We start from the raw sequence: 27,854 nt of genomic DNA, 5'->3' as shown, positions 1-27,854 counted from the left end.
TTTCTCCTCCCTCCTCCCGTGTGCTGCAGGGATTGAAAGAGAAAGAGGAAAGGATATTAAAAAAAAACTTTAATTAGTTTTATTTAAACTCACTATTTACATCTAACTCTAGCTTGTCCCCCGAGAAGTGCTGGCCTGCCCATGTGGAGTGCTATACCCTCCCCCACAGCAGCTGAGTCTGGAAATGAACTTGGCTGTTGAGTCACAAGGGAGTGGGGTAAGGAGAAAGGGAGAAGTGCTGTCATATCCAGGCTAACGTGGATCCTGCCGCCCTCTGCTTGTGCAGGGGATAATCTCTGACTTCCAGCGTCAAGAAGTTATCGTCGTCCAAAACTCGGATACCAGGACAGCCTGGGGTTGCTTTGATGGGGCTTTATTGCCTCTGTGCATATGCTGCTTACGTGCCACTTGTGTTCGTATTTCCGGGGGTGGGGTGAGGGGGGTGGATGTCAGACCATCTGTGTTCATCCCTAGAGCACCTAGTGTGAGAGACCAGGAACTGCCTCTCCGAAATGATCGCTGACTCCCAGTGGTGCCTTGAAGCTATGGTCTCTGCAGTTCCATGCAGGGTGTAGCAGATCATCTTGCCTTGGAATTCCAACTCTTGGCCACAAAGGCACACAAGAGCTTCTGCCCTGCTCCGGACCCAGGGGATGCCAGTGTCCCTGGAAAATGAGCAGGACAGTCCTGGATGGCAGCAGAGCGACTGCCTGGGATCCAGGAAAGCTCTGAAGCCTTCAGCCAAAGCCAGCAGCCAGGTTTCTTAGAAAGATGTCGCTGGATAGGAGAGCCCTTTAAACAGGGTCACTCTGGCAGCCCAGCGAGCTCCTGTATCTGCTCTCGTTGCCTGCCTAGCACACAAGCTGGACGCACGTAACAGTTATCAGGGACCCCCTTCTGCATTCACGGGTTGTACCACGCCTTACAGTTTGTCTTCTGTGCAGCAGCCGGCGGGGCTGTTTCAGATCCTGAAACCCCCCACCGAACACGAGGGGCCATTTGATTGCCGTCCCTGCTCCGCTCAAGCCTCCCCGGCCACGGGTCGTGCAGTGCCTCAGCACCCGTTCTCAGACACAGCCGCATTGAGCGTTACAGACTCCTGCTGAATGGCTGCCGTTGCCATGCTGATGGCTTCCTCCAGGCTCTGCTGCTCTTCCAGCTACAAGAGGAGACACCCGAATGAATGGTTTCATTCTCCCAAACGTGCCGACTGAGTCGATCTGTATTTTACCAGGACAGCCCAGGGCAGAATGAGATGCAAGGGGGCTGGGGTGCGGTAGGAGAGAAGGAGTGAGGAACATGGGTGCAGAGAAGAGAGGAATACTCAGTGCTAGGGCAAAACAGAGGGGAAGGAATACGGGTGCTGGGAAAGGACAGACATAGATAGGTGAGAGGAATACAATCGGTGGGAATGGGTGCAGAGTAAGAGGACACACAGAAAAGGGGGTGCAGTGGGGAGTAATGGAGCGCTGTGTGATCAGGAGACTGCTGTGAGTGAGGCAGGCAATACCCCAATACCTCGAAAGGGGGAAGAACATGGGCGATGGGGAAAGGCAGATAACAGAAATAACAATAGACATTACTGAAATATTACCAGGAAAGTTACCAGGACAAGGCAGGTGGGAGCTGAGTACATAGGTGGACACAGAAAACAGATGGGAGTTAAAAGGAAAGAACACTGAGGAGAGGGACACAGAGGCAGCCATGAAATCCAGGTGCTGAAGCAAGCACCTTGAGCAGGTCTGAAGTAGATGTGAGCGGGGGGAGGGGGAATCTGAGCAGAGTGACTGCACAGAAGCAAAGCTCAGCCCTGGACAGGGTGTCACATGGTACCTGCACTGCAATATGAGTGCCGCAGGCAGTTGCTAGCAGCGCCACTTGCTGGTGATGGAGGGATGCGATGGCTGACCCTTCAGACATCACTGCCCCCGCGGTGACTATTGTAACCTGGAAAACAGACAACCAAATAAATTATATGCCCCCAAAGGCCTGCTCACGCCCAGAAGAGTCCTGAGTAAGCAGAAAGAAGCCCCTACCGGCTGCGTCTCAGTCCCATCCGCACTGACCATGGTGACGGTGTGCGTGCCGGAAGCCGCGAGGTCTTCCTGTGGCATTGTGATGGTGCCACTCTGCGTTACCATGCTGATGGCACTGCCCAGTGCCTGTAAGTCCTCGTGGGACAGACTGACCTGTGACGAGAAAACAAATGGTCAGCCATTGAAGGGTTAACAAGGCACAACTTGCACCCAGGTGGGTTTGCAAGAGGGCTGTCCTGCTGGACAAAGAGGATACCGTGTGGTACCAGATGCCCCTCTGCCCGCCCCCCTTCTGGATCCCACTTTGCTTTTCTCTAGTGCTTCCCATGCAAGACCTTAAGTAATTGCTGAGCTTGGTAGCTCATCTCCCATGAAGAAGAGAAGGACCATGACTCCATTGTCCAGATGCATGACCCAATGCACAGAGAGGTGAACTGACTTGCCCAAGGTGACATACAGTCAGTGGCAGAATCAGGACTAGAACCCAGGAGTCCTACTCCCAGTCCCCAGCTCTAACCATTTGACCTCATCTCCCTCTCACTTTAAGCATCTTCTGCCATGCTCATGAGGGGCAGTTAGTTAATTTTCTGTGGCAGCCTTGTAAGCAAATTGAGGAGCTATTCTTAGCAGCTACTTCCTGAGCCCTGTGCTGCAGAAACTGGCTTCCACATTTAGTCCTCAAGCCCTGCTGCAGAAGGCTCTGTTTGATCAGCAAGGGGGACATGGCCAGTGGTTACAGGGAATGTAATTTAAATCGCAAGCAAAACACAATCCAAATCCAGCCAACACCAACAGAGACTGAAAGCTGCTACCACCAGATGAGCGCTCAGTGGGCAATGGCAAATGTCTTTGGTGAGTCTCAGACAGCTCCCATAGGACAAATAAAGCACCTTCTTAACAGCATTCTCAGCAGAGGTCAAGGAGACTGAAACCTTCTTTGCCCTCCATGTCAAAACTGACGCATGAAGGCAGGGACGTTTGGCGGAAGCTTGAACTGGTTTTGCCCAGGCTGCACCAGATTGATGGTTACAGCTCGCTGCTCTCCCGCATCTTTCAGCAGCACGGGACTCAGACAAAAATGAACCCTAAACTCAAAGCTAAGATGAAGCCCGGCCCACATCACACACCCCGATGCAAGCGAGCGAGCGACCACGTCTATCTAACGGTAAAGGAAAGGCCCCAACAGCTGTCCAAGAGGACGGAGAACGTGTGTGGCTGTTGGAGGCAGTGACCAGCTCTGTCAGCTGCACCCTGAATTCTAGAGGGCCCCCTGGTCTCTGTACCTGCTGTGTTCCATCCTGAGAGATAAGTGAAACCTGGGTAGGTATGCCATCCTCCTCCTCCTCCGAAAGGAAAGCAATGTGCTGGCGCTTCAGTGCGGGGCCCCTCTCTGCAGCAGCTGGGCAAACAGGAAAGGAAGCGCCAGTGAGAAGGGCAGCATCAGGATGTAGCTCTGTGTCTATGACACTGGGATCTGCCTGCTCTCTGAAGGGATAGGACTGTGCAACAGATAAGAGCATGGGATCATAATGACAATGGCACAAGGTGGGTCTGGAAGGTGGGGCTCAGTCTGAGTGGCTGCGGGCCTAGGATGGGGGCTCCCCTCCAGAACTGGGTATGAGCGAGGGGAGGGGGCTGCAGATCCAGGCTAGGGGGCTTATTCTTCCCCCATAACACAGAGCTGGGTGTGAGTGAGGGGACGGGGCTGCAGATCCAGGCTAGGGGGCTGATTCTCTCCCCATAACAGAACTGGGTGTGAGCGAGGGGAGGGGGCTGCAGGCCCAGGCTAGGGGGCTCAGTCTCCTCCCCTCCCTGCACAGAGCTGGGTGTGAGCGAGGGGAGGGGGCTGCAGGCCCAGGCTGGGGGGTTCAGTCTCTTCCCCTCCCTGCACAGAGCTGGGTATGAGCGAGGGGAGGGGGCTGCAGATCCAGGCTAGGGGGCTCATTCTCTCCCCATAACAGAACTGGGTGTGAGCGAGGGGAGGGGGCTGCAGGCCCAGGCTCGGGGGGTTCAGTCTCTTCCCCTCCCTGCACAGAGCTGGGTGTGAGCGAGGGATGGGGGCTGCAGGCTCAGGCTGGGGGGGTTCAGTCTCTTCCCCTCCCTGCACAGAGCTGGGTGTGAGCGAGGGGAGGGGGCTGCAGGCCCAGGCTCGGGGGGCTCATTCTCCCCCCATAACACAGAGCTGGGTGTGAGCGAGGGGAGGGCCCAGGCTGGGGGGCTCATTCTCCCCCGTCCCCCACATAGAGCTGGGTGTGAGTGAGGGGAGGGGGCTCCAGACCCAGGCTGGGGGGCTCAGTCTCCTCCCCTCCTTGGACAGAGCAGGGTGTGAGCGAGAGGAGGGGGCTGCAGGCCCAGGCTGGGGGGCTCATTCTCCCCCCATAACACAGAGCTGGGTGTGAGCGAGGGGAGGGGGCTGCAGGCCCAGGCTGGGGGTTCAGTCTCTCCCTTTGCTGCACTGTCTAATCCGAGCCTGGTCTGGGCTGCAGGAGGACGTGGCCTGCACCTTCCAGCTGCTGCTGTTCGTAGAGCGCCTGCTCGCTCTCCTCTGTAGCCTCCAGCTCTCCGTGGGCGCTGCGCTTGTGCATGGCCAGCGTGGAGGTCTGGCGGTAGGTCTTCCCGCAGTTGTTGCAGGTGTAGGGCTTGCAGTGGGTGTGGACCACGTGGTGCTTGTACAGACTGGAGTACTCAGTGAAGCGTTTCCCGCAGCCCGGCACAGTGCACATGTACGGCTTCTCGCCTAGGACGGGGAGAGAGGCGGTCGTCACGTGACAGGGTGGGGCCACAACAGCACTAGGCATGCTGCCAACGTTGGAGTCTGCCCAAGCATTACGTTCATCCGCACCCTGCCAAGGGGCAGGGTAGGGATTCACCCCATTTCATATGGAAAACCAAGGCACAGAGAAGCCAGTGGATTTGGCCAAGGTCACCGAGTGAGTCAGTGGCAGAGCCAAGAACAGAATCCATTAGTTCTGCCTCCCAGTCCTGGGCTCAGACCACGCCTCTGGGAAGCATTTTCCAGGCAGATCTCCCTCCACTCTGCACAGCCTGATGTATCTCTCTCAGACACGTGGATCTGTAGAGCCTTTGCTACCTTTATGGAGTGATTTATTTGTCCATTTTACAGGGGAGCAGCGGGCTACAGAACCTCAGCCCCTCTGCAGTTAGCTACTAGAGTTTAAAAGGGTAAGAGCGCTCAGCTACCACGCTTTCAGGCATAAACTGACAGAAAGTCATGGTCAGGAAGGGAGCTTTTCACCTGCACTACACATGGCACAGTAAAACCCTGCAGGTCCATAACAGACGGTTGTTTTGTCTTCCTCTTATCACCACAGCGGGAAGCAGGATACTGGAGTTGATGGAAGAATAAACTGGCCCAATAAGGCAAGTCCTATGACCTTCACTGCCTCACCTACCCTCAAAACCTGGAAAGGGAAAATTTGGCCAGGTGATAGAAATCTGTGGAACTGGACAGCCAGTACAGGCAACGGTGTCACTTGGCTATGGAATCAGTTGTCTTTCCTCCAGGGGGCATTATACCCTCTCCCGCAGTTTACCTGTGTGAATTCTCATGTGGTTCTTATAGTTAGTGGCACTTGTGAAGCCTCTCCCGCAGCTGGGCTCAGGACACATGTACGGCCGCTCCCCTGTGTGTGTCCGGATGTGGACCTTCCGGATGTTGGAGGTGGTGAACGAGCGGCCACAGCCTTCAAACGGGCATTTGAAGGGACGCTCACCTTCATCAACAAAAAGAAGAAAAGCAGGGTATGGCTTCTGCCACTCAGACCGACCTTCGCTCCCCACAACGCCCTGGGGTTTGAAACAGTGATCACATCCCCGCCACCATGTCTGTTACACTGAAGAGTCCCTCCATTCCAAGGCCGGAGGGCATTCGGAGAATCCAGTTGCGCTGTGCACAAGAATAAGCAGAAAGGGTGGGCTGCAAGGCAAACACAACGGCTTCATGCTTTTGACAGGTCTTCTTCATATGCCCCCCAACCTAATGCTTGACAATGTCTATCCCCCGAGAAAGCTCTCTTTCTACTAGGTGAGTTTAGCGCTAAGACGACAGCACAGCCGGGGCAGCATACCAATGTGCATCAGCTCTGCAGGGACTCCTTAGCACAGGAGGGAAGCAAAGTCTCCATGGTCTATTCAGTCCTCCCTGACGAGGCTGCCAATTGCAGACATGGTCTGTAGGAAACAAGCTAATACCCCAAGCGCCTTCCACTGTATTTTTTGTTATCATGCATCAGACCACAAAGCTGAGGTTCACGGTGCTTTTGTCTGTCTCAGTTTGACATCAGTGCAGCACTTCGGGGAAGGATCTACCAGCTGTCTGTTACAGTCACATTGTTCACACTTGTGTGTTCTTTCCCTGACCTGTGTCTCTCCCATCTGTTTAGACCAGTGGTTTTCAAACTGGGGTCTGCAGCCTATGTCTAAAATTTCCAAAGGGGTCTGTGCCTCCATTTGAAATTTTCTGCAAATGCAAATGAAAAAAGGTTGAAAACCACTGGTTTAGACAGCATTGCCTCATTGTTTCCTTGTACTCCCATCTGTCTATATCCACCAGCTGTCTCTCACCTTGTACTTCGATTGTGAGCTCTCTGGGGCAGGGACCGTCTTTTTGCGTTTGTACAGCACCTAGCACAATGGGCTCCTGGAGACTACCATAACACACCTAATGAACAATAATCAAGATGGACACGTGCTTCCTTGTCGTCAAGACCTTCAGACTGGGGAGGACTGAGCTCAGACCTCTTGCTATGTCGCAGTGCAGCCCACCTGTGTGTGTGCGGATGTGTTTCTGCAGGTCCCCAGAGGTTTTGAAGGCTTTGCTACACATGTCCTCGGGGCACTTGTACGGCTTCTCACCAGTGTGCGTTCTCACGTGGCTCTTCAGCCCGTACCCTGCAAGGGAAGAGGTCACAGGAAATTCGCGTTGCAATCTGCTGCAAGTAGCATGGGAACATATGGACCACCTCTCACTCCGTGGATTGTCAAAGCTCTGCCCTGTGAGGTCAAGGGATGGAACACCTGGACTGCCTGGAAACAGGTTCCAATCCCAGCAGGGGCCATTTAGTCCTTCACCCTTCCAAGTTAGATAAACTGAGTTTCAAGCAGTTGACAATGAGGAGGGAGAGGAGAGAAAGAGTGTCTTAGTAACGGGGCCTTAAAAACTGAGCTTCCCCAGGACAACAAAACTGGCAGCCTCAGGAGTGAGATTCATGTGCACGGGACAGGTTTTCGGCAGGTGATCTACAACCATTACCTGTAGCAAATGCTTTCCCACAGCTCGGGAAGTCACACCTGTACGGCCGATCGCCCGTGTGAGCTCGCTCGTGCACCTGGAGAGAGGGAGAAGGGGCAGACCGTGAAGCCAAGACTTAGGTGGACTAGAGGGAGCAGCAGCGTGTGGAGCTCTGGGGGAAGGAGCGTACTTGAGACTCTCCAGCTGCTTTGCCACCTACATTCCAACCCACCCATTCTCACATCAGGCAGACACAGGGTTCTCGTTTACCTCCAGTGCTAAGCTACCGGGTAGCAGCTGTGTGCGGTTGGGCCTGGTCTAGGCTAGGATTAGTGAAGACATTTTAAACCCCTAGGTGACAGGGGATATTGGTTTTTAATAGTCATTAGCCAGCTGGGGTGAATCCTAGGCTTCCTGCTAGGGCTCACCTCAACCAACTAAGACGTGGTAAAAATACAACTCATGAGCTAACACGTTTTTACAATACACCTTTTACCCTACGTTGTTTGCAGTATTGTTGTAGCCATGTTGGTCCCAGGATACGCGAGAGACAAGGTAGGTGAGGTAACTTCATTTCAAGTGACTGCCTCCAACGTGCATTACACCTTCTTAGCAATCTGACCAAGCTTGTATTTAGCTCAAACACCCTGCTTTCTTGCCCAGACCTGAAGAGCTGTGTGTTGCTAGAAAGCTTGTACATCCCACCAACAGAAGTTGGTCCAATAAAAGAACTTTTATCCCAGCCCAGATAAGACCTTATACGATTGCGGTGTTCTACTTCAAGCTACATGCTGGATAGCAGGACAAGTGTTTCTAATGCTTAGATAGGATTGAGATCCCACTCATTGCTGCAAAGGACACACTGATTGCCATCAGCTCTGCTTTGAAAGCACTGCAGCTCAGCAGTCAAAGTTACAAGCGTCAATTGTCAGGACGAGGTTCCCCCTTCCTCTAAACCCCTCGAGGCTCCTCATCTCTTCTCATGTGGATATTCTCAAGACACCAGCCTTCCTCCAGGTGACAAGCCCCATCCCTCTGGCTCTTGACAGTTGGATGCACCTCCCAAAATGGCCACAGAAAGTCATCACAGAGTGCCATGCTCCTTACACAGGGATCCTGGCCTTTTCCATCATGGGGCCAAGTTTGAGTGTCTCAATCCCCTGCATGGGAGCACTGGGAGCCGCTATTATAGCAAGGAGTGGTCCTCTGGATGGAACTTTGGGTGTCAGTGCATTAGCTGGCTTACCTTTAAATGGTGGGCTGTGGTGTAGAGACGGCCGCAACCTTTGTAACCACAGCGGAAGGCTCTGTCACCAACCTGCTGCCCCTTCCCGTTGCTGCGCATCTCCTCTTCCCGCAGATCCTGCCAAGAAACACAGTGAGGCTAAGCCTAAAGAATCATCACAAGAGACCTTGCAAGGCCAGCATGAATTTACCCCTGCACCCTCATCCTGTACCCTGATCCCACTGGAAAATACATCTCAGGTACATACAAATGTACAGCAACGCATATACAGGGGAGTCAAGAGGAGCGGGAGTCACGATTTCTGGGCTCCATTTCCCAGCTCACTGGGTGATCTTCGGCAGGTCACTTCACTGCTCTGTGCCTCAGTTTACTCATATGTAAAATATGGCTCACAATATTTACTAGCCTTACCCCGGAGTTGCAAGGTTTCATTAATTAACAGTTTGCAAAGTGCTTTGAAAATCTCTGGTGAAAGGTGCTACATGAGAGCTGAGGGTTACTCAGATGATTATCTACCATATCTCATGCTGAATAAAGATCTCAGGTTAATTTTCAGCCTTGAAAAATTCTACTGGCCTCTTTGCCTACCATAAGCCATTCACTGACAAGGGGATTGAATATCGTTAGCTCTCATTGCTCACGGGGGACAAGTAGATTTTGTGCCTGGGCTAGTACATTTTTAGGATGAAATTGCAAGTCTTGCTAGATGTCTGATCCACAACATTCATATGCTGAAAAAGCCCAGAAGAAAACAGCTCTATAAAGAGGGGAGATCAACAAAAATAGCCATACTAGAAAAAAGATGAGCCATTAAACTGGTTAAGTCAAACAAGGCACACTTACGGCTCCCTCCTCAATCCAAACCTGAGAAGTGGTGGGCTGGCAAGATAGTGAGATGTTCCTTTGAATCAGCTCAGGCTAAGTACAAACCTGGGAAGGGGCTTTGTTCGAAACCTCATTCTTCAAGTGGCTGCTGCTATTCACTCGCTCTTCCTCCTCAGAGACCTGCAAGAGGAGAGACCGTAGCATTTGCTCATGCCCATTTGCAGAGCACAGAACAGGTGAGCCATAACCAAGCAATGAGACATTCACACCCACAGAGCGCAGCCGGGCTGCTATTTTTTAGACACTACAGCTGCTGTTACTGGTGACGGAATATCTTGTCGCATTGGCATAGTGTGCATGTCTGTGGAGCCAATCTTTGCCTACTTGAAGGCTGCCTTGGTAAATTGCTGGGACTCTGAAGACCATTTCCAAAAATAAAATGGAGTTGACTGCAGCTGCTTACATGTTTAATATAAAGGCAAACTGCATGAAGACTACAGGTCCCTGCACCCAATACTCCATATTAAGGCCACACAAATTAAGGTGGAGCACTGCATGCTGGGACTGGTAATCTCCACAACCACTTGGATCAAGCGGGCACATTTGGGATTTAGCAATGTTATGGGTCTCATGGCCATATTAAAAATCTTGGTGTGCTATGTTGGTCATATCAACCAACAATCCCTTTATGAAGAGAAACATGCATAGAATCATAGAATCATAGAATATCAGGGTTGGAAGGGACCCCAGAAGGTCATCTAGTCCAACCCCCTGCTCAAAGCAGGACCAATTCCCAGTTAAATCATCCCAGCCAGGGCTTTGTCAAGCCTGACCTTAAAAACCTCTAAGGAAGGAGATTCTACCACCTCCCTAGGTAACGCATTCCAGTGTTTCACCACCCTCTTAGTGAAAAAGTTTTTCCTAATATCCAATCTAAACCTCCCCCACTGCAACTTGAGACCATTACTCCTCGTTCTGTCATCTGCTACCATTGAGAACAGTCTAGAGCCATCCTCTTTGGAACCCCCTTTCAGGTAGTTGAAAGCAGCTATCAAATCCCCCCTCATTCTTCTCTTCTGCAGGCTAAACAATCCCAGCTCCCTCAGCCTCTCCTCATAACTCATGTGTTCCAGTCCCCTAATCATTTTTGTTGCCCTTCGCTGGACTCTCTCCAATTTATCCACATCCTTCTTGAAGTGTGGGGCCCAAAACTGGACACAGTACTCCAGATGAGGCCTCACCAATGTCGAATAGAGGGGAACGATCACGTCCCTCGATCTGCTCGCTATGCCCCTACTTATACATCCCAAAATGCCATTGGCCTTCTTGGCAACAAGGGCACACTGCTGACTCATATCCAGCTTCTCGTCCACTGTCACCCCTAGGTCCTTTTCTGCAGAACTGCTGCCTAGCCATTCGGTCCCTAGTCTGTAGCTGTGCATTGGGTTCTTCCGTCCTAAGTGCAGGACCCTGCACTTATCCTTATTGAACCTCATCAGATTCCTTTTGGCCCAATCTTCCAATTGGTCTAGGTCCTTCTGTAGCCTATCCCTCCCCTCCAGCGTATCTACCACTCCTCCCAGTTTAGTATCATCCGCAAATTTGCTGAGAGTGCAATCCACACCATCCTCCAGATCATTTATGAAGATATTGAATAAAACCGGCCCCAGGACCGACCCCTGGGGCACTCCACTTGATACCGGCTGCCAACTAGACATGGAGCCATTGATCACTACCCGTTGAGCCCGACAATTTAGCCAGCTTTCTACCCACCTTATGGTGCATTCATCCAGCCCATACTTCCTTAACTTGCTGACAAGAATACTATGGGAGACCGTGTCAAAAGCTTTGCTAAAGTCAAGAAACAATACATCCACTGCTTTCCCTTCATCCACAGAACCAGTAATCTCATCATAAAAGGCGATTAGATTAGTCAGGCATGACCTTCCCTTGGTGAATCCATGAAGCAATAGAAGCATCACTGATTACTTCTATTGGCAAACATTAAGAGTGCGTATTGCTCAGACAATCACAATTTCTGGGCTCCATTAATTGTAATTAAAGCAGGAAAGTCTGTAGTTTGTGGAAGGGAGAGAGAAAAATTAACAGTGAACTTAAGTGCCTGCTTATGAGTGCAGGATTTTACCACAGAAACAAAGGCTGGGACTTAGAGAGCCTGTGAGCTGCTTTAAGTTGCTGGTGAAATTTGCAGCTCATCAGGAATATAAAGCAGGTTCATAGGTCCTAGAAACATATTCTCACAGTATCTTATACTTCTAGAACACTTTCCATCCAGAAGAATCACATATGCTTTATAACTATACATTTCATCTGCCACTATAATGCAGCCACTTCTAGAAGAAGAAGAAGATTATATCCAATTGAAAGTATAAAGGGAATTTAAATGGACAGAATGAAATTACATACAAGTGGCCAGGGGAAAAGCACAAAAGCAATGAAACAAAATCCAAGTTGTATAGAGATCACTGCATTTCATTGCTCTTTCCGCAGCTGCATTTCTTTTCTTTATTCTCCCACATCCTCAGGTCCATAGACAGAAAACTGGTGGACTCTCTCTCTTGGTCTTGTGCTAGTTGGTTCAGGCTTCTAAGTGTCCTAGTGATCAATTTGGCTTCTTTCTTTATTGTTCTGTGTAATGTTTCTCTAAGTCCATCTTTTTCTTACCAGATGTGATGTTTTAGGTTGGTTTGGTCTACTTAGAATTTCTGAAGTTCTAAGAAACTCTTCCCAATGGACTCTGACGATCTTCCACAGGCATTTATATTTTGGAATCAATTTCTGTTGTAGATTTCCATGACCCAACTCCATAAAGGACGACAGACATGATGCCAGTGTTAAAAATTCATACTGGTGTGTCACTGCCTACGATGCTACTTTTCCAAATCTTTATGAAATCCAAATATTTATCCAAAGTTTCTGAAAGTTGTTTGCTGCTTTAGATATTTGTTGCTTGAAATCTAGCATGTCACCATCACTGTACATCTCACGCCCTAGACAAATAAAATGACTCACTTTTTCTAGTGTTTCTTGGTCTATTCTAAAAGTTATTTTTAGGAAATTGATAGCAATTTCCCGCCCCTCCCCCCCTTGTTCATAAACAAACCAACTTGTTTCACTCTGTCTGCGAAAAGGTGCGTCTTTTCTTCCATTAAGCAATGTGTTGAGCTAAGCAAGACAGTGTCATCAGCAAAAATGATGTAATCCAATTGTGCTTTATCATTTGTCCATAAAATTCCTCAGTTGCCTTCTGCGGTCACTTTCTTCATGATACCATGACCAGTGCAAACAATAGTGGGGACGTAACACACCCTTTCCTTACTCCAGTTGCCACTGCAAACTGTTGGCTGATGGTGTCACCATCTCTGACTGCACATTTGGCCTTATCAGATAGAGCCTTGATTATTCTAATCATTGTTGCTGATATTCCATAATATATGAAAGACGGTTTCTGTGTCTGTTGTCAAAAACATTCTTGAAATCTAACATTTTTTTAATCACAAGAGGTGCTTGCCACTCTACCTGAGAACAATATGGTTTGCAAATAACAATGGACTAAAACCTGCTTGTTCCTCTCTGAGTTGAGGGTCCATTTGTTCTTGGCAAGTTCCAGGACAATCTTACACATGATTTTCCCAGATACTGAAAGCTGATCCCTCTCCAGTTATTGCAGTTGGTAAGGTCATCCTTCTTTGGCAATATTACAATGAGCCTCTCTTTCATGGGTTGGGTTCTTTTCTTCATTCCATATTCCATTAAAAAACACAAGGAGATCCTGGAGGGCTGTTTCATCATTTGCTTTAAGCATCTCTCCAGTAATGTCATCTTCTCCAGCTGCTTTCCCATTTTTGAGTTTACTGACGGTTTTTCTAACCTTTTCCATTGTATAGACACTACACATCAATAACGAGCTCTAGTAGTAGGTCCTTTAGTCTATTTAAAACAGCCAGAAAATGTTCTGCCTATCTTTTTCTTTGTTATTCTGTGTTGAGTTTTTCCACTTGCATTTTTAATAGGGTTTCCAATATTGCTCAAGTTCCCTGTTCATTGTTTGATTGATTGTCTTGTATGAGGTTGGCATCTTCAGCCTCTTGACATTTTCTATCAATTTTCCCTTTTATTTCTTCTTAGCACTCCTTTTTACCTCTCTGTCTAGTGCTCTGCAGTCTTCTTGCCACTTGCTTGTCTATTCATGTCTCATGATTCAAATTTTGCTTTGCACTTCTTCTCTTTTCCACTGCTGCCCAAGTAGCATTGCAAATAGATTCTTCCCCTTAATATTTCGTTATTAGAACTCTCTTTGCACTTTCTAGATAGCACACACTGATGTTTTCCCACAGAGTATCAGTCTGAGTTTTCTTCAGTTCACTCCATCAGAACACTGAACCCGCTCTTAAGTTCAAGCTAAAAAGCATTTTTTGTGTTTGGGTCTTTTAATTGCGCGGTCTTCTTTTAACCTTCACCATCCTCTTTACCTTGATCTTCAATTTAGCAATACAAAGGTTATGATCACTGCCCACATCTGCTCCCCTGCACACATGTCCATCTGTCAATGAGCTGCAAAACGTTCTTGACATGCAGAGGTGATCTATATGGTTTCTGTAGTATTATCTGGGGAGTTTCAGGTCACTTTATGAATTTCTTTATGAGGAAACATTGTTCCACCTACCACTAGGTTGTTCACGCTGCAAATTTCTACTAATCATGCACCATTTTGGTTCATGTCCAAATCCCTGCCACACTTGCCTATAACTTTGTCTGACCCACCATCGTTACTTCTACCCTTTGTGTTAAAATCACCCCGTTGCTATGATTTCATGCTTTGGGACCTTGGTTTACACATCCTGTAACAGATCATAAAAAGCATCTTTTTCCTGAACTGGCTTTTCATTGGTCGGTGCTTCATTTGCAGCCAATTAAATGTAAATAGCCCAACGCAGAGAGGAAACCCAGGAGCAGCACCACGCCTATAGCTAGGTACCTCCCTGCATGTGTCAGCTAACAGAGGGGGTGGGGAACGGTATTCTATAAGACCAATGGGAGCCTTTAAATGTTCATTAACAGTATTATGGGACCGTTAAAAGCCCATCTTAACATCAGTAGCTACATTCCCACAAGAGTACCGTGCAATTTCTCTTCTAAAAGTCTGCACTTTCACTGAGAAGCTGGTATACAGAAGTGCCAGGCAGTTGTGGTTACTTAACTCCCTGTCCTGATCTGGTCTGGGAATCAGCTCCTCCCCACCAACCAATCAGCCATGCTGCCAGACCATAAAAGGAGTGCGGCATCCTTACCTTGTTGGCATATTGCTTGAGAGCATTAATGGTATCAGCATCAAAGGTGTCATCTTCCTCCTCCCCAGCCAATTCCTCCAGCCCTGTTTCTGCCTGCACGGCCAGGATGGTGCTGCCAGCTGGCATGACAACAGGACGATGTATGTAGGCAGTGGAGCCATCCTCCAGCTGGACCTCTTCCAGGGCATTGGCATCATAACCCTCTGGAGGGGACAACAAAAATCAAATGCTGTAGTCAAGCTGATAAGTGCTTATTAACAATTGCTACATACCTATTGGCACAGGAAAATGTAATCCTGGCATTTCCTAACCTTTGAAGCTTGATTTTCCAAATTTCATGTTCTTTTAACTTAATTTTTGTGTGTGTAATTATTCTGTACAGGAGAAGCAAGCACTCTTAAAAAGGCACATTATTACCCCATCAGTGCTGTGGAGGAAAAATTCAGTGGACCCAAGTAGGCCTAAAACTTTGGTGAAGCTAACTGTGTATATAAAGCATAAAAAAAGAGTGTGAAAAATGCCATTGTAAGGCAGAGCTTAAAAAATGTTAACCGCAAAAGAACACCCGTCAATAACAAAAAAAAGCTTGTTTTGCTATATTCCAAATAAGGTAATTAAAACAAAAGTATGTGTAATTTGTCTGTGGTTTTAAGCTTTAAAAAGCTGTGTGTGCTTTGCATCAGGGGGCAGCTACTTAAAGCTGTTACCCCCCTGTGCTTATAATCAATAAAGGAGCCTCGGGCTTGGTTCTAATCCAAACACAACACGGGGTTAAATTTTTTCCACCACAGTACCCATTATCAGTCTGTGGCTATTAATATTTATCCATTCACAATAGTAAAGATGACCTTTTTTATTTTATGGACCAACAATAATTCCCTGTGTTGCAAGCTCTGCTAGAACGTAAGAGTCTTGAGCCAGTTCTGCACCCTTCTCTTTCTGTTGGGCCATAACCCACATCAGAGCTAGAGATGATGACTAAGCCAATAACCTCAATTTATAAAAAAACATGCAGAGTTAGCAGGGAAAGTTTTAAGAATCCTTGGTTAAAGGTTGATCCAAGTGAACCTGATAGATTTTTATGAGTAGCAACAGAATGTGGCTTTTATGAGTAGCAACAGAATGTGGCTTTCACATTGTGTTTCTGTTGATGGTACGGTCACATCTGGATTTCCTACACCTGACATCACACGGGCTACATTCTTAGAAACCCGCAACATTTTGTTTAATTAGATGTTTGACCCTGGGAGAAGATGGACGAATTAATAATTACCTTTAGGTGTGTTGTGTATGTAAGCCATGCTGCCATCTTCCAACACCACTTGCTGCCCATCTTCAAAAGCTATAGACTCTGTAAAGCAACACAACCCATAGACACCAGAGTGAGGAATGTCATGTCTGGATCTCAGAGTCAATTTGCTCAATTAACCATACAAGAGCACATATAAGGCTCAGTTCAAAAATGTCCTGCTCATTCTTAAAACCTGCCATGGACTTGCCTGAACTACTCCCTACTTTACTGGCTTTTCTACAGCACTCACCACTGCAGGAAATTACAATTAACTGACTTGCCCAAGGTCATACAACAAGTTTTAGGTCAGATAATAGAGCCCCAGTATCCTGATTCCCACTCCAGTTAGCATCCTCTGTCTCTAATTCCTTTTATTTATTTAGCAGAGTTCATATCAGACTGTTCAGGGATAAACGTATAGTGCCCTAATGTTGTTTTTAATTCACATGGACACGGAGGCTATGTATAAAGACACACAGTGAAGTGAACTTATCAGATTTGTGATCAGACAGATACAGACTGTTGTAGAGAGCACTATTTTAACCTGCATCTGTTTACATCAGCAGCAAATCTGGCCTCAGATGAGTTTACCACATATTTCACAGGAAGTCACATATTATAGAAAAAGCATCTATTTTTTCATTCAGCACTAAAACAATAGGTAGGGGGAATAAAGCGCACACACAGATTCTAAACCTTGAGGCTAGAATTTAGAGATGGGATCTAATTGTCAAGGAGATCAGCCTTGAGTCACACCGGTAACATCTCCCCAGCAAAGTAGGGATACATTCCAAATGCCACCTGAGTTCAACTCATCCTCACCTTTCTGGACTGTCACTTGATGGATGTAAGCTGTCGTCCCATCCTCAAGCTCAATCACTTGCCCTTCAAGCAGCTTCTCTCCTGCAACAGTGTGAAAAGAAAACCATCATAGCTGACTGCAGTACTGATAAACTTTCCAGCACACAGGATTGTTCCCCTTTGTTCAAAGCCTTTTGGTATTTCTCCTAAAGAGAAATAATCTCATGGGGTCACAGTCACCAGATGAGGCCCTTATTTTATCAACCCCTATTTGCATTCAGAACCATTAGTAATGGGGACACTTATGAATACCACAGAGAAGAGCAAACCTCCTTTTCCTACGTTGTTTGAATGGAGGAAACAGTCTAAGGCAATCTCAACCATCATTTATTTACAGGGTCCAGGATTTTTTAGCCAGCTCTCTTTGCCATGTAAACAAAGAGAAGTAAATGGAACAAAAATGCTCTAGCAAATACCACTAGGGCTTAAACCAGCAACCGATGGGGCCTCTTAATGGCATAAATGAGGGACTGAATGCTTATTTTTCTTCACTTGGTCAAGGACCAATTCTTGTAAAATTTTACAGGTCCTGAAGCACTAATTGCCTCTACCCTTGGCAGGTTGTGAGAAATGAAACCTTACAATCATATAATTAGGATTACCATCTTGCTTCTGAAATACATTTCCAGTTGTGACATTTTAGTAACCTAGGAAAGCCCATGCTACTTTCAGAGGGTGCAAAGCATTTGGGTCGAGACCCTCGGGGATCTCAAGCTAGGGACTGCTAACCTGGGTATTTTTAAGTTATGTCAAAGATGTCTAGAGTATATGGATAAGCACACCCTTTTTAGCATTTATATAAATCTAATAAAGAAAGAAACTTGGTGAATCCAAGTGGAAAAGAAAGCAAGAGGGTAATCAGAAGAACATGACTTGCCAGATTTACCAGAACTATAAGCATGTATTGTATGCCATAGGATGACACACATCCATGAGATGAAACATTCCTTTATCACACTTTTGGTTTGTTAATTGTGAGATTTCTGACCTTATAGCTTTCTTCTGTATAGCAGGTCTAAAGAACAAATGCCAGATCTCTGATCAGTGTAATTTTCAATCCCTGCTTCAATACTCCTATAGCTCATTTCTATGTTTTCAGATAGGAGGCATGAAACTACATCAATGACCTTGACTCAGTGCAAAGCTACCAGACAGCAGAAAGGTCAGGGCCCCCTTGACTTTCTAAAATGTAGCTCAGACAGGCCCCCAGATGTAAGTCTGGATCCCTGGGGTATTTATATAGATGACATGGAGCTACTAAACGCTCTTAATCTTCCACCAGAGCTAGGGCAACTCCTTAGAAAAGTTGCTATTAGCATTAGTTGGTATTAGTAGGGGAAAGTAGGTAGTGCCCAGAAGCAGGGCCCAGTCAGTATTGTACAGCTCCTAGCACATGAACACCCCAAACACAGGTGTAGACACAGTCCCTATGAAAATCACTCAGAACACTGCAGTACCACAACGGCATGAGATAGTGTTTGGAACTATTATTCTTGCATTTAACAAAAAACAGGGAGGTGGGGGTTGTATCTGGTTCGAACCTCAAACCACCTTAAATCAATCAATAATACCTGACTATTGCCAGGCTCCAGTGAATGACCAGGGAAAGAAACTCTGCCACAAGAACTAATCCTATCTGCATTTAAGAAGGTTCATTGTAAACAGAACTATAAAAGTATGTGGAAATGACATACCCAGTAGGAGACCATTATATCTTCGGACCAAGAAAAGTAGGCCTGCTGTTAAGTAATACTTCTCATTTGTTTACTTCTTTATTAATAGTGTTTTTAAATTATAGATTTGATCAAAGCAGACATCAATTGTGTTCCACTTATACACTTGTTGACCAGTTAAAATACAGAATGAGGTTCTCCAGGCAGCATATCAAAACTGGAAATAACGAAGGAAAATCAGAAATGGAGGACTATGTGAACTAGGGCTGCCTTCTTCTACTGATCAAAGGATCACTAAGGAAATTTTTCTCAATAAGGAAATGTTATGTTCTGCCAGAAGTCATTCCCCAGGAATGTAGAAATGCTGGGTGGTATATTAATTCTTTCAAATAAACTGCTCTCATTCAAATGAGTAGGGAAATTATGTAATCATAGAAATGTAGGGCTGGACGTTACCCCGAGAAGTCATCTAGTCCAGCACCCTGCACTGAGGCAGGACCAAATAAACCTAAACCACCCCGACAGACTTTGTCCAATCTGTTCTTTAAAACCTACAATGATGGGGATACCACAACCTCCCTTGGAAGCCTGTCAGAGGACATGAGCAATAATGAAAATAATCGTACTTTGGATTCATTCTGCTCTTCTCATGTGAGGATTTCAATTAGCTAAGCTTCAGAACATGCCAGCGGGCGAGGTATTATCACCCCCATTTTACAGATGGGAGAACTGAGGGACAGAAAGACAGGAAACTTGCTTGGGGGTCACACAGTAGATCAATGGAAGAGAATCCAGGAGTCCTGACTCAGAGTGCCTGCTCTAACTAAAATACACAGTTATTCATCGCTTTAAAGAAGAGAAGGTTTTCTGCAATAATCACTGCGGTGCCTGGATGTACATCTGGTGCAGCACCTTTACCTTTGGGCCAAAGGTTTGATTCAAACCCAGTGCTGACATTATAGAGCAGCAGGTATGATGTATATTATAAAGAGATGCCATGTTTCATCGGAGAGTTAAGCTGAGATCTCTTGTACCCATCCTTTGTGGCTCTTTGGGCGAAGACACACATCCTGCAGCTATTTCTGAAAAAAGTGGGGGACAATCCTAATGTCCTGGCCAACAAGGTACATTAATAAAACAGGTTCTAATGGTGCAAATCAAACGGAATGAACATACCACTTACCTCCCTGCACTCTGTTTCTACAGTTGAGTGGAGCCTGGGTGCTCCTTCTAACAGTCTAGCAACGAATGCCTGGGGCTGGAGGCAGGGTGTTCCAGGTGGAGAACTCTGTGCTCTGGATCCCGCTACACTGCCCCCGGTCGGATACAGTTCACACCTGCTGTTCAGGGTACAGCACAAGTCCTATCTATTCCCTCAGGCTTTTGCCCAAGATGGAGAGATTGTGGGAGCATCTAATGGATGGGTTTAGCTATGAATTTGACATCCAATACTTCATGGAGTGTGTATTTTGTGTAAGTTCCTAGAGACTGCATGAGGGCAGCATTTTATAACTCCCAAACTAAAACAACAGATGTTGCATTTTACGTCAGCTTTACTTCACTAACCAACACTTAACCCATTACTCATTTCAATGAGAAAGGTGTTAGCGTAAACCAAATTCTATGCTCCTTAGCCACACAAAACATCTAGCTTGGCTCCAACAGGAGTCAGGAGTTGCAGTCTATAACTAACCTGCAGAGAGAAAGCCAATCAGTGTATTCTGAAACTATCCTCTGTTTATGTTTCAGCAGCTCTCTTGGCTCCTGTGTGTAATTTTCCAGATCAGTGGTACATTTCCTCTTTGTTAACGAGACAGTGAAACCTAACAGACAACCACAAGCTGCTTGCCCAAGTCAACAAGGGAAACAGCAAGTATTGTGTGTATGATGCCAACAGGTCTGATTTTCTGCAGCGTCACTCAGCATATCAGAGAGGGCAAGCTCAGTACTGCAAAGGGTCTCTTACCTTTGATGGCCTGCTGAATGTAGGCGGTTGTCCCATCAGTAAGGGTCACTGCCTGCAGGCCCAAGCTCTCCATAGTGTCCTGATGACTGCTCCTCAGACATGAATTTCACTTTAATCAGCACACACTTGGGAGAGCGTGGGAAGCAGGGGCTTTTTGGAACAGGCAAGGAGTTTTCTTCTTTGTTACAAATCTTAGATTAAAAAGAACATTTCAAACTATATTTTCGCCCCAAACACACTTGTACATGCACATAAAAATGGGTGGATGTCAAACCACAGTTTGGGGGAAAGTTATTATAGGATAATGTCCATAATCCTTCCAGTGTCTGTCATGTGAATTTCTAACATGTGGCTCAAAGCCCAGTTCTGTGGACAAAAATGGGGAGAACAAAGCTCATCTGTCAAGTGAGTTGGCAGATTATTTTTCCTCTACAGGTACACTGTAAACAGCTCATTTTAAAATCTAAAACTCGAGTGCCCATGAGGAAGGAACTACTGCAGAAATGTGCTTTAAATTCACACCCTACCTTATTCCAGAAGAACTTTCCTACATAGACAAGCCCTTATAGAAGTGAAAGGTCTGTGCAGTTTAAAAAAGTTATTTCTGGGGCATCCTGGCAGTTTATGCTCTTTATTACCAGGAGAGGGACTGATCATATGTCTTAGGGTTTTCTATGGCATCTCACTGTCATATCTAAAAAGAACAGGAGTACTAGTTTCAGAGTAGCAGCTGTGTTAGTCTGTATTCGCAAAAAGAAAAGGAGTACTTGTGGCACCTTAGAGACTAACCAATTTATTTGAGCATAAGCTTTCATGAGCTACAGCTCACTTCATCGGATGCATAAACTTTAAGCTGTAACTCACAAAAGCTTATGCTCAAATAAATTGGTTACTCTCTAAGGTGCCACACGTGCTCCTTTTCTTTTTAGGATTACTTGTGGCACCTTAGAGACTAACTAATTTATTTGAGCATAAGCTTTCGTCAGTACTCCTTTTCTTTTTGCGAATACAGACTAACATGACTGCTACTCTGAAACCTGTCATATCTAAGTATGTCCTACATAAATCAAACCTTGATGCCCAGATCAGCAGCAATGGAAGGGGCAGCATGCTCACTACTGCCACTGTGCATCATTGTGCTGCAATTTCCAAAAACCAAGAGTTCCAATGTGGCATTAGCCAAGATAGCAGCGGTGATGATGGGCCCCAAAGGAAACTTGTGGGAAGTGCAATTAGAAATTACTTAAAATTTAGCAAAAAGAAAAGGAGTACTTGTGGCACCTCAGAGATTAACCAGTTTATTTGAGCATGAGCTTTCGTGAGCTACAGCTCACTCCACGTAGGTTTGAAACTTTGGCATTTTACCTGTGAATTATCAGATCTCTGGGGGCAAAACATGAACTCTAATTGAGAATGTAACTTTTATTGAAAGAATAATATAATACTAATACCACCACTTTCCTCTTATCTGTAGCTTTTATCATTTATAATACAATAGATCTCAAAGGCTTACAAATGAGGTCAATATCATTATCCCCATGGGAAACTGAGGCACAGAAAGATTAAATGATTTGTCCAGGGTTTCCCAGCAGGTCAGCAGCAAGGCTGGGAATAGAACCTGGATCTCCTGAATCACAGTTCAGTGCTATATCCACTAGACCACAGTAGCTCTCTAATAATAGAGTCTTGTGTTTATACAGCATCTTTTCTAACACTATAAAACACTCCTGTACGCTTTTTGGGGTAGGGATTATGTCCTCTTATGTTTGTACAGCACCAGCTGCAGCGGACCTCTGAACAGGATTGGAACCTGTGGGTGCTATCAAATTAAATAATCCTTTCTTACCACTATAAAGCAAATTAATAACGTTCAGACACCCCAAACATTATTTCACCCACCCCCAAAATGCAACAACCTCTCTACTGGAGCAGAGCAACTGTTTGATAGTGCAGAACACTACATGACTGTTTAGAAAGACAGAGAAGAATACTACACACACTTGATATGAGGGAATGTCAGAAGGCAGAATGGAATTACTTGAATGGGAATGTTAACACCCCGCAACTCTGAGTCAAGTGCCATTAGACTTTTAATAATCAAAAGCAGTCAGGATCTCAGTTTTATGTCTCATCCAACCCCCAACCATCCAAAGCACTTTACGTCCTCTCTCTCTGCCATCTGTGTGTGCATGACAGGGTGAAAAGGGATAATACTGGGAGAGAGCCATTAATGTGGATTTCCAACTATTTTGAAAGAAGCTGGTCTTTGAAATTGAGTTAGTTTTCATCTAGACAGACCTTTCAAGCACCAGAAGGCCATGAAGCGTTTAACACTGTGCCAGCTGTTTATGGGTAATCCTATGGTTAACTATTTTAGCAGCTGGTTTTGGTTAATGTGACAGTCCTTGTCACTGTGTCAAATTCTGTTTGACGATGTGTTTGTTGACATGTGTTCTAGTAAAAACAAGCCCTTGATGAACAAGGACAAAAACAACATTTAAGAGGCATAAAGTCAGTTAAGAAGAAGTTTAATGCAATAGTTGGGGGAATTCAAATTGCAGATTCAGAATGGGCTATTATGTGGCAGAGTTGGAGTTAAGGGGATTAGCAACGAGGTTATAGGGAGTTAGAGGATGTTGAAGGGGATCAGAAAGGGGAAACTGTGTGTAAATGGACTAGGAATTGGGTCATGGCAGGAATAAGGTTTAGGAGTGTTGAGGATGTCTGGGAATGTTAGAAATCACTGGTGAGATAGGGAGTTTGGGTGTTATTCAAGATAAGGATGGTGTTGAGGGATTAAGGATGGGGCAACAGGATTCTGGAGTTTAGGAATATTAAGGGAATTAAGAATCAGGGTGCAAGATAATGGGATACTAGAGAGGATTAGAAATGGGAATGACAGAATTTGAGACACTAGAGGGTATTAAGAATTCACAGTGATGGGCTGGGGAATTGGTGTGATGTGGTATTGAGGGAGCTAGGAATTTGGGATGACAGAGGAATTGGGTACAGGGGCTGAGGCTTCCAGAAAGAGATGATGGGGTCTGGTTACTGAAAGGATTAGGGTGGGCTAGGGGAAAAAGGGGACCAGTAATAGGAGTGAGAGGACAAAGATAGTGCATGGCAGATTACAAAGGGGTACTAAAGGGATCAGAATGGTAGTGAAAAGGATTGGGCAGGGGAGTGATGATGTCTCAGGCAATCAGGCAGGGGTTGATTAGAAGCTGGGTCACAAGGGTGATGCTGGGGGGACATTGGCCTAAGGGTGACATTGGCCTAAGGGTGTGTGGCCAATGGGTAATGTGGCCAAGGCCAGCTGGGGGCACAAGAATTACAGAGCCAGGGGAAATGGCAAAGGTGGTGATGATGGGAGTTGGGAGTGTGTAACAGGAGGTGATGAGGGCTTGGGAAACAGACCCTGGGAGATGTGATGGGGATGCTGGAGGTGTTGGGGCAGCAAGAGGCAATGCGGTGGCAGGGCCTGGGGCAGTGGTGGGTGGTAATGGAGCCACTGGGATGGCAAGGCCTGGGGGTTACAAGGCAGGGGTGGCTGGGCTTGGGGGAGTAGAAGTGGGTGATTGGGGCAGGGGTAACTGGGCCCAGGGGTGTGTGTTGCAGGGATGGCGGAGCCCCGGGGGAGGGGGGCTGTTGCAGGGGGTGACGGGGGCAGGGATGGCTGGGCCCTGTGGCGGTGGTGGGGGGTGCTGAAGGGGGTGCTGTGGCGGTTCGGATGAGGAGGTCTGTGAGTGTAGAGGGGTGTATGTGTGTGGACCGTTGGGGAGACAGGGCCTGGGGAGGGTTAGCAGGGGGCTGGGGGGGGAAGGGGGCTGGGGGGGGAACAGGGCCGGGGGGGGGCATTAGTGGGGGGGGGTTAGCGGGCGGGGGAAGGGCCCGGGGGGGCCGTTAGCAGGGGGCCGGGGGGGGGGGGGAAAGGGCCCGGGGGGGGCCGTTAGCAGGGGGGAGGAACAGGGCCCGGGCGGGGGCCGTTAGCAGGGGGCCGGGGGAGGTTAACGGGGGGCCACAGGGCCGGAGGGGGGGTGTTAGCAGGGGGCCGGGAGGGTTAACGGGGGGGGGGGAAGGTCCCTGGGGGGGCCGTTAGCAGGGGGCCGGGAGGGTTAACGGGGGCGTTAGAAGGGGGCCGGGGGAGGTTAACGGGGGGGAACAGGGCCGGGGGGGGGCGTTAGCAGGGGCCGGGAGGGGCGTTAGCAGGGGGCCGGGAGGGTTAACGGGGGGGACAGGGCCGGGGGGGGCGTTAGCAGGGGGCCGGGAGGGTTAACGGGGGGGACAGGGCCGGGGGGGGCGTTAGCAGGGGGCCAGGAGGGTTAACGGGGGGGGAACAGGGCTGGGGGGGGGCGTTAGCAGGGGCCGGGAGGGTTAACGGGGGGGAGGGGGGACATGGCCGGGGGGGGCGTTAGCAGGGGCCGGGAGGGTTAACGGGGGGGGGGGGGGGACAGGGCCGGGGGGGGTGTTAGCAGGGGCCGGGAGGGTTAACGGGGGGGGAACAGGGCTGGGGGGGGCGTTAGCAGGGGCCGGGAGGGTTAACGGGGGCGTTAGAAGGGGGCCGGGGGAGGTTAACGGGGGGGGGACAGGACCGGGGGGGCCGTTAGCAGGGGCCGGGAGGGTTAACGGGGGGGGGACAGGGCCGGGGGGGCGTTAGCAGGAGGCTGGGAGGGTTAACGGGGGGGGGGACAGGGCCGGGGGGGCGTTAGCAGGGGGCCAGGAGGGTTAACGGGGACGGACGGACAGGGCCGGGGGAGCGTTAGCAGGGGCCGGGAGGGTTAACGGGGGCGTTAGAAGGGGGCCGGGGGAGGTTAACGGGGGGGGGACGGACAGGGCCGGGAGGGTTAACGGGGGGGGGGGGACGGACAGGGCCGGGGGGGGCGTTAGCAGGGGCCGGGAGGGTTAACGGGGGGGACGGACAGGGCCGGGGGGGCGTTAGCAGGGGCCGGGAGGGTTAACGGGGGCGTTAGAAGGGGGCCGGGGGAGGTTAACGGGGGGGGGACGGACAGGGCCGGGAGGGTTAACGGGGGGGACGGACAGGGCCGGGGGGGGCGTTAGCAGGGGGCCGGGAGGGTTAACGGGGGGGGACGGACAGGGCCGGGTGGGGGCGTTAGCAGGGGGCCGGGAGGGTTAACGGGGGGGGACGGACAGGGCCGGGGGGGGCGTTAGCAGGGGGCAGGGAGGGTTAACGGGGGGGGGCGGACAGGGCCGGGGGGGGGGCGTTAGCAGGGGCCGGGGGGGTTAACGGGGGGGGGCAGGGCCGGGGGGGGCGTTAGCAGGGGCCGGGGGGGTTAACGGGGACGGACGGACAGGGCCGGGGGGGGCGTTAGCAGGGGCCGGGGGGGTTAACGGGGACGGACGGACAGGGCCGGGGGGGGCGTTAGCAGGGGCCGGGGGGGTTAACGGGGACGGACGGACAGGGCCGGGGGGGGCGTTAGCAGGGGCCGGGGGGGTTAACGGGGACGGACGGACAGGGCCGGGGGGGGCGTTAGCAGGGGCCGGGGGGGTTAACGGGGACGGACGGACAGGGCCGGGGGGGCGTTAGCAGGGGCCGGGGGGGTTAACGGGGACGGACGGACAGGGCCGGGGGGGGCGTTAGCAGGGGCCGGGGGGGTTAACGGGGACGGACGGACAGGGCCGGGGGGGGCGTTAGCAGGGGCCGGGGGGGTTAACGGGGGCGTTAGAAGGGGGCCGGGGCGGGGGACAGGGCCCGAGGACGTACAAGGGGGCGGCGGTTAGGGGGCCGGGAAATGGGGTCTCCCCACCGCAGGACCGAGCCCGGGCGGAGGTTGGGCGCAGGCCGCCTCGGCCGGGCTCCGCCGCTTCCCTCCGCCCCGTTCGGGCCACCCCCGCTCTCGGCACCCACCTGAGGCTGCCCGAGCGCGCCGAGTCCGCCGCCTGACCGCCATGCACCGGGCCCAGCTCCTGGAGCCCCGCCCCGCAACCTGCATGGCCCGGCCTCTGCCCTGGGGCTCCGACCGTGCGCCGCCGCCCATCCAGGTTCCGGGGCCTCGTAACTCCGCCCCCGGAACGGCGAGACGGCCTTCGGAACGCGCTCAACTCTGCCACCCATGCGCATGTGCGAAAAATCAGGAGCATGCGCACTAACAGCACTGAGGCCTCTGCCCTCAGCTTTTGCGAGGGAAGTTGACAGTGTCCTGGGGGCCCCCTCGAGACAGCCCAGGACCACTCAGTGTGAAGCTGGGGTGGGGACGGCTGCAGGCCTCTAATTCCAGGGAGGGGACCCAGGACTGCCAGAGGGGAGGAGGCAAAATTGCATCCTTTAAAAACAGAAACAGATCAAAGGAGGTCACCCCTTCCCCTGACCCCCACTTGATTACCAATGGCAGTGTCAAGCCACCACATGAAGTGAGCTGTAGCTCACGAAAGCTTATGCTCAAATAAATTGGTTAGTCTCTAAGGTGCCACAAGTCCTCCTTTTCTTTTTACTGAATCCAGTGGCACTTACTATTTGACAAAATACAGCTAACAGTGGGATTAAGGTGGGGACAACGAACATACATTTTATTGTTCTTCCCACTGATTGGCAGGAAGGCGAATACCTCAGTAGCCATAAATGTGTACTTCTCACCACGAGGTCTAATGCCACAGACTCTAGGGGTATGTCTACACTGAACTAAAAGACTGGCAGCAGGGTGAGCGGACATAGGCTTCCAGGGCTCTGGCTGCTGTGGGGCTATAAAATTGCATTGTAGATGTTAGAGCCTGGGCTGGAGCCCAGGATCTAGGACCCACCCTCTTTGTGTGGTGTCAGAGCCTAAGTCCACAAGCCTGGGCCAGCTACACGTCTTTTACTGCAGTGTAGACATGCCCTAAATTGCAACTTTATATGTTAGATTTTGTTTGATAGGAATCTTTAATTGTGGGTGAAGCCACTGCCAATTGTAATCTTGGGAACTATTTGTTTAAAAGGCAAACCTGTGGCAAATTGTACAGAACCCCCAGGGCTCCACAAAAGACTCACATCTGGCCACATGCCCCTATCCTGATTCTGCAAAGAGCCAAACACCCTCAACTCCAGCTGAAACCAAAATAAGAGCTTAAAAGCCATGAGATGCCATTGAGATACTGATTGCAGCCAGTCCCCCACTGGGCCATGGTAGGACTGAGCTCTTTTCACTTCCAACGTAACAAACAAAAGAATCTTACCCCCAGGCACAAACTGGTGTTAAGCAGCGAGCATGGGAGACTTCCCAGAGGTCCTAACCCACCTCCAGAACCACCTTCTAGTGCAAAAGCATCTGCACCCAGCCCACTCGAGTCCAGCAGACTCTACAGGCTCAGAACAACAGACTCAGGGGTTGAATCCCCCCCCAACCAGGCCAACCCCCTGCCTGTAAACTGGAGCTCATTCCCATCTGCTCAAAAATCA

General features: G+C 49.3%; 1 protein-coding gene across 1 annotated transcript; it reads right to left on the bottom strand.

Moving 5' to 3' along the window:
* Nucleotides 1-52: 52 nt before the first annotated feature.
* On the bottom strand, nucleotides 53-26,490 carry ZNF76 (zinc finger protein 76). Its single transcript, XM_073320287.1, has 15 exons — nucleotides 26,328-26,490; nucleotides 20,462-20,652; nucleotides 16,784-16,864; nucleotides 15,944-16,021; nucleotides 14,671-14,873; nucleotides 9,464-9,538; nucleotides 8,534-8,650; nucleotides 7,309-7,384; nucleotides 6,822-6,947; nucleotides 5,591-5,770; nucleotides 4,540-4,773; nucleotides 3,320-3,435; nucleotides 2,037-2,189; nucleotides 1,834-1,947; nucleotides 53-1,159 (listed from the first exon to the last, which is right to left on the bottom strand). Exons 2-15 carry the CDS (start codon nucleotides 20,532-20,534, stop codon nucleotides 1,055-1,057), a joined length of 1,731 nt encoding a protein of 576 aa, XP_073176388.1. The 5' UTR covers nucleotides 20,535-20,652; nucleotides 26,328-26,490; the 3' UTR covers nucleotides 53-1,054.
* Nucleotides 26,491-27,854: the final 1,364 nt, after the last annotated feature.

The sequence above is a fragment of the Lepidochelys kempii genome, chromosome 21, assembly GCF_965140265.1.
Source record: "Lepidochelys kempii isolate rLepKem1 chromosome 21, rLepKem1.hap2, whole genome shotgun sequence".
NCBI classification, from domain to species: domain Eukaryota; kingdom Metazoa; phylum Chordata; order Testudines; family Cheloniidae; genus Lepidochelys; species Lepidochelys kempii.
The sequence above is the reverse complement of the archived record's forward strand: the minus strand, read 5'-3'. Positions and strand labels throughout refer to the sequence as shown.